Source organism: Apodemus sylvaticus, chromosome X (genome assembly GCF_947179515.1).
Source record: "Apodemus sylvaticus chromosome X, mApoSyl1.1, whole genome shotgun sequence".
NCBI classification, from domain to species: Eukaryota; Metazoa; Chordata; class Mammalia; order Rodentia; family Muridae; genus Apodemus; species Apodemus sylvaticus.
Genome location: NC_067495.1, coordinates 63,354,147 through 63,365,595, shown reverse-complemented (window position 1 = coordinate 63,365,595; position 11,449 = coordinate 63,354,147). Strand labels below are relative to the sequence as shown.

At 45.5% G+C, this 11,449-nt stretch overlaps 1 protein-coding gene across 1 annotated transcript; it reads left to right on the top strand.

The window, feature by feature from the left end:
• Positions 1-1,641: 1,641 nt before the first annotated feature.
• On the top strand, positions 1,642-4,153 carry LOC127675514 (polyadenylate-binding protein 1-like 2). The gene has a single exon (XM_052171603.1). The coding sequence runs from the start codon at positions 2,251-2,253 to the stop codon at positions 2,938-2,940; it is 690 nt and encodes a 229-aa protein (XP_052027563.1). The 5' UTR covers positions 1,642-2,250; the 3' UTR covers positions 2,941-4,153.
• The last annotated feature ends 7,296 nt before the right edge of the window (positions 4,154-11,449 follow it).

Here is an 11,449-nt window from a genome sequence, read left to right as displayed (position 1 = left end):
CTTTGTCCACTCCACGGGGTTCTTGGGCATTTCCCCTTCAGCTAGACTGCCCTCGATCCCTACAGAATGCTGCACATCTGGTCCTCCTTTCTGGAGGACAAGGCACAGATAGGAGTGTCTGCTTTGGTCTGTTCTCTGAAGGGTGTCAGCTTGACTACCCCCTCAGGATTTAGTTCTCTGTGCCCCGCCCCGCCCCCGCCCCCGCCCCGCCCCCGCCATCGCCCTCTCCACACCAGCAGTGAGCAGGGATTCACTGTTCCCTGTCTACACTGTGATTTTACACCCCATGCCAGAAGCACTAGGTGTTGAGAGCGGACTCTGCATTTCATCCTGAAGTGAGATGTCAGGTCCTGTTCTCTTTTGCCCTCTGGGCAGGGATGTGCACTTGTTGGTCCAGGTCAGGAACTTCAGAATCTCAAGGGCAGACAGCCAAGAGTCAGGTAGCACCTGGCTGTGGACCTGGCCTTTCCCAGTCCCTGCTCAACCTGCCCAGCCCAGGTTTGGCTGTCTGTCCCTCCCCAGTGGGGACTGCCCTGGAGGCCAGGTGCCCTTGCTTTACAGGGGCCACCTGGCCGTGGGAGGAGGGGTCTTGACGCACCTGGGCTTTGCAGAAGCCCCTGTGCTGTGGAGGGGGCTGAGGGGGGCAGGATGCAGTCTGCGGTTCAGGTTCTCTGCTCCTGAGAGCAGCTCGAAGGCAGCCCACCTTCCTCTGGGCTCCAGACCTGTGCATCCCCAGGGCCTGGCGCAGGCTCTGTGCACAGTACAGTGGCGGGGCCTTATGAATGAGCAAGCATTCTTTATTCTCTCCTTTGGAAATGTTACTGGGGGAGGGCGGGCAGGAAGGGGAGCGGGCTCAGAAAATGGCTCAGCAGGCTGCGTGGGGAGCTGGGAAGACTCATGCTTTCCTGGGTGGCAGTGGTGGCAGTGACGAGTTGTGTGTGTGTGTGTGTGTGTGTGTGTGAGAGAGAGAGAGAGAGAGAGAGAGAGAGACTCAGAGACACACAGACATAGGGAATTAGATTGACAGCAGTGCTCTAGTGCCTCTGTGCCAGTTTGAGAGACAGAGACACAGCAATGGACACACAGACACACACAGAATGAGAGAGAGGACTGTGGGAGGGAGAGAGAGTAAGCTCTTGCTCCACTGTGTGTGTGTGTGTGTGTGTGTGTGTCAGAGCTCATGCTGCTCTGTCTGTCTGTCTCTGTCTGTCTCTGCTCTGTCTGTCTAGGGGAAACCCCCCTCCTCTGGATGTTGGAACATTGCCTCTGGGCTCCTTGAGGCAGGGCTAGCCCATGTTCAAGGCCTCCCCTCCCAGCCTAGCAAGGTTCTCACTTGAATCATGGCCACCTTCCCTTATGGGGAAAGGGGCAGAGCCCCCCCCACCAGCCCTCCCTCCCGCCCGCCAAAGACACGGAAGCCTCATCCCTCCGGCCCAGCGCACAGCCCTGTCCCCGTCCCCGTCATCGCCTTCCCCAGCGCGTGGGCGCCCAGAGGCTGCGCACTGGTACCCCAGCCCGGCTCAGCCGCCCCCGCCCGCCCGCCCGCAGCCCCGCAGCAGCCACAGGGGGAACCAAAGAGCCAGAAGCCTTCCCAGCTGCCCGGACCACAGACGCCAACCCCCCCGCCCGCCCGCCCCCACCCCACGCCGCCCGCCCGCCCGCGCCCCGCACGCCAGCCAGCCCACGACCGAGCGGCGGCGGCGGCGGCTGCAGGCTGCGGAGACCGAGTCGGCTGCGCGCGCTGGCGGCCGGCGCTCGCCACCCCGGGTGACTCGCTCGCTCCGTCCGCAGCGGGGTCCCAGTCCGCGGCCGCCGCGCGAGCCCCCGGCCCGCGTTCCGGCGCCCACCGGCCCTCGCCGCCTCTCCGCCCCCTCAGTGCCCGGCAAGGGAGGTCGCGGCAGCGGCCCGGCGGCAGCGGTGACCGTGGCGTCCGCGGCGACAGTGGCGGCGGAGGTGGCAGCCGCGGCGGCGGCGGCGGCAGCCGCGGCGGAGGCGGCGGCGGCGACCGTGGCGGAGGCGGTGGCGGAGGCCTCCGTGGCGGAGGCGGAAGCAGAGGTGGAGGCTGAGGTGGAGGCCGAGGCCTCGGCGGAGGCCAGGCGGGGGGAGGCGGCGGCCCTGGCCGCGGGGAAGGCAGAGGCCGGCGGCGCGGCCGCGGCGGTGGCAGCCACCGAGGCCAGCCTGGCGGAGGCCAGCCTGGAGGAGGCCAGCCTGGCGGAGGCTGCTGCGTCGCCTTCCTACGGGAGGGTGGATATGGACGAAGAGCTGGCGGCGGCCTTGGCCGCAGAAGAGGAGGAGGCGGCGGCCGGGGGCTCGGACGATGGCAACCCAGACTTTCCCACGGCCTCGCTGTACGTGGGCGACCTGCACCCCGAGGTGACCGAGTCCATGCTGTATGAGAAGTTCAGCCCTGCCGGGCCCATCCTGTCCATCCGCCTCTGCAGGGACAAGGTCACCCGGCGCTCTCTGGGCTACGCATATGTCAACTACCAGCAACCGGTGGACGCCAAGCGGGCCCTGGAGACCATGAACTTTGACATGATCAATGGCAGGCCAGTGCGCATCATGTGGTCCCAGCGGGACCCGTCGCTGCGCAAGAGCGGGGTGGGCAACGTCTTCATCAAGAACCTGGGCAAGACCATCGACAACAAGGCGCTGTACAACATCTTCTCGGTCTTTGGCAACATCCTGTCCTGCAAGGTGGCCTGTGACGAAAAGGGGCCCAAGGGCTACGGGTTCGTGCACTTCCAGAAGCAGGAGTCGGCCGAGCGGGCCATCGACGCGCTGAACGGCATGTTCCTCAACTACCGCAAGATTTTCGTGGGGAGATTCAAGTCCCACAAGGAGCGAGAGGCCGAGAGGGGAGCCTGGGCGCGCCAGTCCACCAGCGCTGACTTCAAGGATTTCGAAATCGACTCGGATGACGAGGCCACCTTTCGATGAAGACATCCCAGGACCCAGCCAGTAGAGCCGAATCTTGGCTCCTACCCCCGTTTACAGCCCCCACCCCCCCAACCCACCAGCAGTGTATTGTATTGGGAGTGCAGGTTTCTCCCCCCCCCTCACCTCTTCCCCCTCCCTCTCTCCCCAGCTCACTCTCCCCCTTCACCCCTCCCGCTCCTCTTTTCCCCTTTCCTCCCCCCTCTTGCCCTCCCTCCCTCTCTCTTCCTCCCCCCTCTCCCCCCCCCACCTCAGAGCTAGCTAGATTCCCCATCCCCTCTCTGCTCTCTGCTCTCAGCCCCTCTCCTCTTCTGTCCTCTGCTCTTCCCTCCTCTCCCCAGCTGCAGCAAGGGCCCCCTGTAGAGAATAATCCCACTAATCTGTGCCATTGGAGAGGTTAAAGGCTGCCTCTTCTCCCAGTGGTGGTCGGTCTGATTCTTAAAAGTGTTTTTCTGTCTCTTTGTTTACTGCACAGGTGATGCAATTCGTGGTAGAACTGTCTGGAAGGAGAAGGAAGTCTGATGTGGGAGAAAGAAGCAAGAGTGTAATTGCTTCCCACCATCCCAATACCCAGAGAGAAGCCCCTTTATCTTCTTTGGTGTGCTGTTTTTCCAGGCTCTCTGCTCTGCCTCTCTCTCCCTCTAGCCCCAGACCCCCCTTCCCCATTGGCATTCTTGTAGAGTGGTTCATGTATGTGGTGTTTCTTAACCTGCTTTTTTTCCAGCAACTAAAACCAAACAGAAATCAACGCGTTGGACTTCTTTCCATGCTATTCAACAGGCTTATGATAAGACCGTCATCTTCAGTGCCTGCAGAGTGCTCCTGTGTATCCATGGACCTTAACATTTCTGTAATCATTCCTGCATTGTTGGACATTCAGGTGGTGCCTAGTTCTTTCCCTGTGTTTAAAACCAACACTGTGTGCCCTGAGGAGTGAATCCTTCCTTGTCAAGCCAAATCTAGGCTAGCATCCTGGATGCTCCCTCCTTAACTGTGGACTTGCAGGGTCCACATATAGACGTTTCAAAGACTTTCCCTGTGTGTTGCCAAAAGGCTCCCTTTCATGAGCATTGTACAAGTTTGTATTTGTGCCAGCCAGCCAGCCAGCCAGTGCAGCTAGGAAAAAGAAAAAAATGGATATGCTCATGGTCCCTGCACAGTCTCATGGCCCCCTCTAACTCTCTCTCTCTCTCTCTCTCTCTCTCTCTCTCTCTCTCTCTCTCTCGCTCTCTCTCTCTCTCTCTGCTTGTGTGTATGTCTCTGTATGCGTGTGTGTGCACACGGCGTGTGTGCGTGGTCACTCTCATGAGCTGCAAATGGCATCTTCACTGCTGTGGTTATTTCACTGGAATTGAATGCTGTTTACCACCCCTTTCCTGCGTTCCTGCTTCCTTGCCTTTTCCCTCTTGCCAGAAACATAAATCAGCTATGTTGCAAGAAAAAAAACCAAAATCACTAAGCAGATGATTTAACAGAAGCAATGGAATGCTAAAATGCTGTCAGCAATCAATCCTAATGACTCCCATGCCTTCTTGAATTGTCCTCATCTCTATGTGCCCGCTGTTTTTCATGTGATATATATGTGTATTTAATATATATAAAATTTCAATATCTGCTTTTTCATGCATAAAATATAATATAGATTATAGAGACATAGATGTATAGATATTCTTGAACTTCCTTTCATTGTCATTAAATATTCTTTTAAAATATTCAGTGTGATTTTCTCTGTTTCCAGTGTATGAGTGTGCTAAATGCAGGACTTTGGGCGAATGCATGCTTCTGTGGCACTATTGCACAGAGATTCAGGAATATTTAGTTTTTTTTTTTTTTTTTTTTTTTTTTTTTTTTTTTTTTTTTTTTTTTACTGAATCCACTTTTCTGGACTTGTGTGATATTTTCCCCCCTCATCTACATTAATCTTCTTAAGATTGAAACTTTAGGGAACTTTCCTCATGCTTACATATTTTCCAACGTAAAATTGAAATGTAGAGGAAGGTCTGTTTTTTTCCAGTAAAGTTTCATTTATTAAGATAATTTCATTTTCCTCTCAGGATCCTGGGAGAGCCAGAAGCCTTAGATACGTAGGATGTTTTCTGGAGTGTGTATGGGATTCACTTCTGCACACCTGTAGAATTTTTCAGGCCAGTCAGAGGTTTTGTTTTGATTTATTAAATTATTTTTCTTTATTAAATTAATAGAAGTATCTAAAGTATCCTCATAAAACATCAAACATCACTTAACCTCATAACAACATAAAATTTGAAACACTTGGAACATGTATATAAAACAAGCTGTTACCTCCAAAGCATTAGATTTAATACACGTTTCATTTTGAGTTATTTTCACTGAGTATTTTATATTTCCAAATATCAAGTATACACATATATTTTAATTTTCATTTTTATGGATGAGGTATAATTTCAGTAACTTGACTCTTGTTATATTTTTAAACAATTGTAGTTTTCAGGGCCCTAGTATGGTCACTATTATGAAGAAAGTACTTGTATGTATTTGTAGCACTTGTAGGAATATTTAATTGCCTTATATACATTAATGCCTTTTGTCAAATGTTATTTGCCATAAAATATATGCCTATACACATATATGAACATATTTTATATGAACATATAAAATGGTTCATATTTCTCATGTATTTTCAAGTCATGGCAAAGTGATTAGGCTTGTGTATATTTTTGTTTTATTTTTTAGTACATTTCTTTCTCAAAAAATGTCATGAATATTAAATACAACCAACTACTTTAAAGTAAGCATTTATGTTACTGCCTACTAGTACATTTTAAAGCAAACACCAAATCATCCTTAATATATTCTATAGTAATGTAGTTTTTTTTTTAAAGATTTATTTATTATTATATGTAAGTACACTGTAGCTGTCTTCAGACACTCCAGAAGAGGGCATCAGATCTTGTTAGGATGGTTGTGAGCCACCATGTGGTTGCTGGGATTTGAACTCAGGACCTTTGGAAGAGCAGTCAGTGCTCTTAACCCGCTGAGCCATCTCACCAGCCCAGTAATGTAGTTTTTATATATTTATTTTGAACATATCATATGAAGTTTCTTTTATATAAACACAAAATTTGCATTTTTCCATTTAATTTTCCAAAAACGTACTAATTCTATAGGCACATCATAGTTTTTAAAAGTTTTACTTTATCTTGGACTTAAAGGTAGTTTTTAAAATTTCCCTAGAACACTTGAATATATGTGAAAAATGTCAGCAATACTCTTGTTTGTTTAAGGTAAATGCCTAAGAGTTGTATTGAAAAGCGTAAGTGTTTTAACTTTCTTAACTATTCCATCCTAGCTATCAGTTTACATTAACATGTTAGATAAATGTCTGTTTCTCTGCCCAAATTCTCCCCTAATTATTAGAAACTGTCTTTACTAATATCATTCTATGAAAACTATAACTCATTTTTGGTTACTTTCATTTGTAAAACAGTTTTTTTTTCCTTGTGGTTCAAATAAATTCATTTAAATATATAGAAAAAGTTTCAAAAGTAAAAATCAATTATTATTATATCCCTGTATAATGATCTACCTCTTTATCTTTCCCAAGAACCTATTTTGATGGACTTGATTTTTTCATCTGGCCGCACTTTTTGTCGAATTTTAACGTATGCCCATTGTTTCTATTTTCCTTATTCAAACCAAACATGCTAAAATAGTGATTATATTTTCATATGCTTCTATTAATAGATGATAAGCATTGGCAATTTCTTTTAACTTGATCCTTAGTGCTAGGCAATGTATTTCCAAAAATATATACATATTTTCTTGCATATTATAATAAGTATATTCCCTGTAAAATATCAAATCATGCTTTACATCTTTACGTTGATTCACAGTTGTTTGTTTTTTATTTGGTCGTTTCTTGAGACAGAGTTTCTCTGTGTAGCACTGGCTGTCCTGGAATTCACTCTGAAGACCAGGCTGGCCTTCAACACAGAGATCCACCTGCCTCTACCTCTTGAGTGCTAGTATTAAAGGTATGGGTCACCACCACCACCTAGCTGATACACAATCTTGATTCAGTGAAGACATTGTCAGTATATTGAAATGTCAGTAATATATAATCTGACATTGCTGTATTTTTTCACATCACTCAAATGGTCTTTCAAATTTTGTTGCATATATAGATTGACTCATGTTTTATTTCCACATTTTCAGAGATTTTATTCTTAACTTATCTTTAATTTCAAATGTCAAAGCTTAATTTTTGTTTTATTATATAGTTGTTTCCATAATCATTTACACAACAAATGCTTGTATAACAAACAGAAAAACATTACAATGTATTTTAAAGAACCTTTATTTTGTGGTCTAATTTCCACTTTCAAAATTGTATTGACTTACATCCTGTGTTATGCCTATCTAAAAATGTATACATTTTCTGCACATGGCCCTCAACTACTACAATTAATTTTGGTTTTGCTGTATTACCAGTATGTAAAATGTAAGTCATGCTTTGAAATTTTACTTAGAATAATCCTTTTCTTTTATTTGGTAGGCAAGTCTCAGAAAATCAATAGTGTATTGTTAGAGGGAAGACCATAAAACATAAATATAATCTTAGAACTGAGAAAAAGTCATAATTAAAATAGTTGTATGTTTTCCACACTTTTATATGTAAAAATGCATATAATACAAAAAGGGACCTGTATATTAGTGTTTTGCAGAGAAACCAGCAGGGGCACATGGTTTATGAGAGTTACTTTTCAAGTTGACTCCTGTTGTTATGGAGGGTAGAAAATTCAACAGCCTGTAAACTGGAGACTAAGAATGTTAAAGCAATAAGGCAACCTAACAAGAGAGGGAACCATGGTCATTCAGAGCATTATTGGTGTATTTTTTGTGTTTTCCGGGCCTGGTTAGTTGGTAGTGGAGCATTTCTATCAAGACTAACTTTATGAATCAATGGGTCAGATATAACTCACTTCATGTTACTTGGTAGTTTATGATTATTTAAGGTTCAATGATTGGTCAAGAACTATCTGCCAAGGAACGTAGTTAGTTTAGATGATGGCATGACCTTGCTGCAAAATCCTAAAATATACTACTTAGGGATCTCTCAAAGACTCCAAAAGGAATGACAACATTGACTCTTTAAGCACCATTACATACATTGTATATGGCACAAGTGGTAAAGCAGCATACACAGCATCCTAGACATGTACCATAGTGTATTCCTATTCTGGGTTCTACTGAAAACTAGCAGGTTCAATTAATGAATTGGCAAAGAATGTTTACTGACCATTGTACCTTTTTCTTAGTTATGGGAGGAGCCAGATGTAGCAATTTATCCCAACACACCCCATTATCCCTGAATCTATTGAAATTTTTTGAAAATTTCAATAAGTAAGGACCCTACATTTTTATTAGATTCATTTCTCAGTCTCTGACATGTGTTTTATCTTTAAGTCAAAGGAAGTTGCTAGATGCCGTAAACATAATGCCATTGATGTAATGAAAGAGTGTAGTGTCTTTTTTCATATTTGTAATTTTTATTTTTAAAAATATACAATTCCATATATAATGCATTTCAGCCATTCCCCCTCCATCCCACCTCTCTCATCTCCCTTACACTCCCTTACATTCTCCTCTTTACAAGTCTCTTTCTCACCTTCACATCTTTGGGTTTGTCTTGTGACATACAGAGTTTCAACAGGGCTGTCTTTGGGATCCAGGGTTTCAGACTTTCCATTGTAGTCCTGAAGGCTCAAATACGAGTATACATGTGAAATCAATGACTGCCTCTCTCCCATAATCTGCCAGTAGCCAATAGTTGAGCAGAATGGGGGATGGGCCCATTGAGTTCCCTTCTGTTCCTTCTGGTGCTGGTGAGGGATCCAGTCTTGTGCAGGTAGCTGGAGAGTTGGAACATAGACCATGGTTGCCGTGGCTGTGCATGACCACAATCTTGCATTTCCACTCCTTCTTCGTATATTCTAGCTGCTGCGCTCTTTCTACTCCTAGTCCACAATGTTCTGAGCCGTAGAGGACATGCTGTGGGTGTCTGGTTTGTGGTTAAGTACTTGGGTGTCCCTTAGCCTTGAACTGTGAGCAGCCATGAGTCTCTGCATTCACCACAGTTCACAGTAGAGGGACCCAAGAGTGTAGTGCCTTAAAGAGACATCTCCTGAACATCCTTCTCCAGGGGGTCTGCCTTCATGTACCCTCTCTAAATCTTCAAATCTAGCCCTGGCCCCACATTCAGTGTTATTGCCTAGTCTGGCCACTCCTGCCTACACCACCATTTATCTTTAGGCTTTCTATAGAACCCACCCTACCAGCCATGACTCATCAGATCCTCCCATGTCAAATCCAATCCTTTTAATCAGGCAGATAAACTCACATGTTCAAGCTAGGAGGTGCATCATATACACCACTCCAGTCCAGTCTTTGTTAACCTGACTTTATTCCACTTAAGCCATTTCGAACCTCTAGGCCCAAACTATAGGACATGTGGGACTACCTACCAGACAGCATAAGAACTGCCAATGTTGAGTAAACTCAGACACCAGGGATCTCCGAGATCTGAGACTGTCAGGAGTGGAATGGCTCCCCACCTGAGCCTTTGACTAATGAGCTTCTCTTCCTGTGTATTCCTTCCCCCAAAAGACTTTCTTCCCTCCAGCTCCTCTGGTATACTTGGCCATTGCTCCTAATCAGACCCAATTCTGCTCACCTCAAACCCGCCTTCCCTTCTCCTGGAGTGCAGGCACCCCAAGGGAAAGGTAGACCTTGTACCCTCATCCTGTTCCTGGCTTCCTCTTTGAACCTCCCTCTCTTGGTATTATACTAGTGGCACCTGGGTACCCAGAGTAGAAACCAGGAACCACTGTAGACTCCCTGTTTTGGACTTTACACTGCCTCCTCCCAGTGACATACCAACAGCACCTGGACACCCCCAGCAGAAAGGAAGGACACAGTATGACACAGGACTGCCCACATATCTTCTCTTTTGTCCCAATCTGCTATGTCCATATCAGACAGAATTAACAAAAGAAGCCTACATGCTAAAACCTCAGCATAAAATTGCAATATGACATATACAACTTGTATCTCTCCTCCAAAATCTATCAGTCCTGTAGAAATGTTTGTCAGCAAGAATTACATAAATGGCCAAGCACTGGTGGCACACGCCTGTAATCCCAGCACTTGGGAGGCAGAGGCAGGCAGATTTCTGAGTTTGAGGCCAGCCTGGTCTACAGAGTGAGTTCCAGTACAGTCAGGGCTACACAGAGAAACCCTGTCTCAAAAAACCAAAACCAACCAAACAAACAGCAAACAAAAACAAACAAGAATTACCTAAGTGAACTGCAGGAAACAGAATTTAAAAGAACAATCATAGACTTCATCAAAGCATTCATGGAATTGAAAGAAGAAACAAAGAAAAAGCTGAATGAAACTAAGGAGAAAGAATGTAAGAATAAATGCCTGAGAAATGTCCAAGAAGACACAAACTTAAGGCTGATAGAAATGACTAAGATAATCTAGGACTTGTGTTCTGGCTAGTTCTATGTCACCTTGACATACACTGAAGTCATCTAAGGAGAGAGACCCTCAATTAAGAAAATGTCTCCGCAAGATTGGGAAGTCTGGAATTTTCTTAATGATTGATGGGGAAGGGGGCCAGCCCATTGCAGGTGGTGCTACCCCTGGGCTTGTGGTCCTGGGTTGTAAAAGAAAGGAGACTGAGCAACCCCTGATGAGCAAGCTAGTAAGCAGCACCCCTCCATGGCTTCTGCACCAGCTCCTGCCTCCAGGTCCCAGTGCTGTCCTGATTTCCTTCAGTGATGAACTATAATGTGGAAGTGTAAGCTGAATAAAACCTTTCCTCCTCAAGCTCCTTTGGTCATGATGTTTCATTTCAGCAACTAAAACCCTAAGGCAATTTGAATATGGAATTCAATAGAAGATAGAAACATTGAAGAAGAACCAGGTAAAATGAAGATAGAATTGGAAAGTCCAATAACTCAACTAGAAAACCTAAAAAGAAATCTTATGATTATAATAAAGCAAGCAGAAGATAGACTATGAGAACTCAAAGATAAAGTAGAGACTCTAGACTAAATAAGAAATATAAAAAATTATAAAACAAATACAGGAAGGGAACATACAGGAAACATGGAACACCATGAAAAGACCAAACCTTATTATTATTATTTTTTGACCTTTTATTGAAATAGTTTTTTCATCATATATCCTGATTACTGTTTCCCCTCACTCTACTCTTTTCAGTTCTTTCCTGTGTTCTCTCCCCTCAGGATCCACTCCCTTTCCATCTCTCAATAGAAAAGAACAGGCTTCTAATGGATAATAATAAAATATCAGATAAACCAAAAGCTAACACATCAGACCCGCACACAACAAACAGAGGAAAAGAGTCCAAAACACAGGTATGGATGCAGAGACCCACTCATTTGCACACTCAGGAATCACATAAAAACTCAAAATTGGAAGCTATTATATACATGCAAAGTAC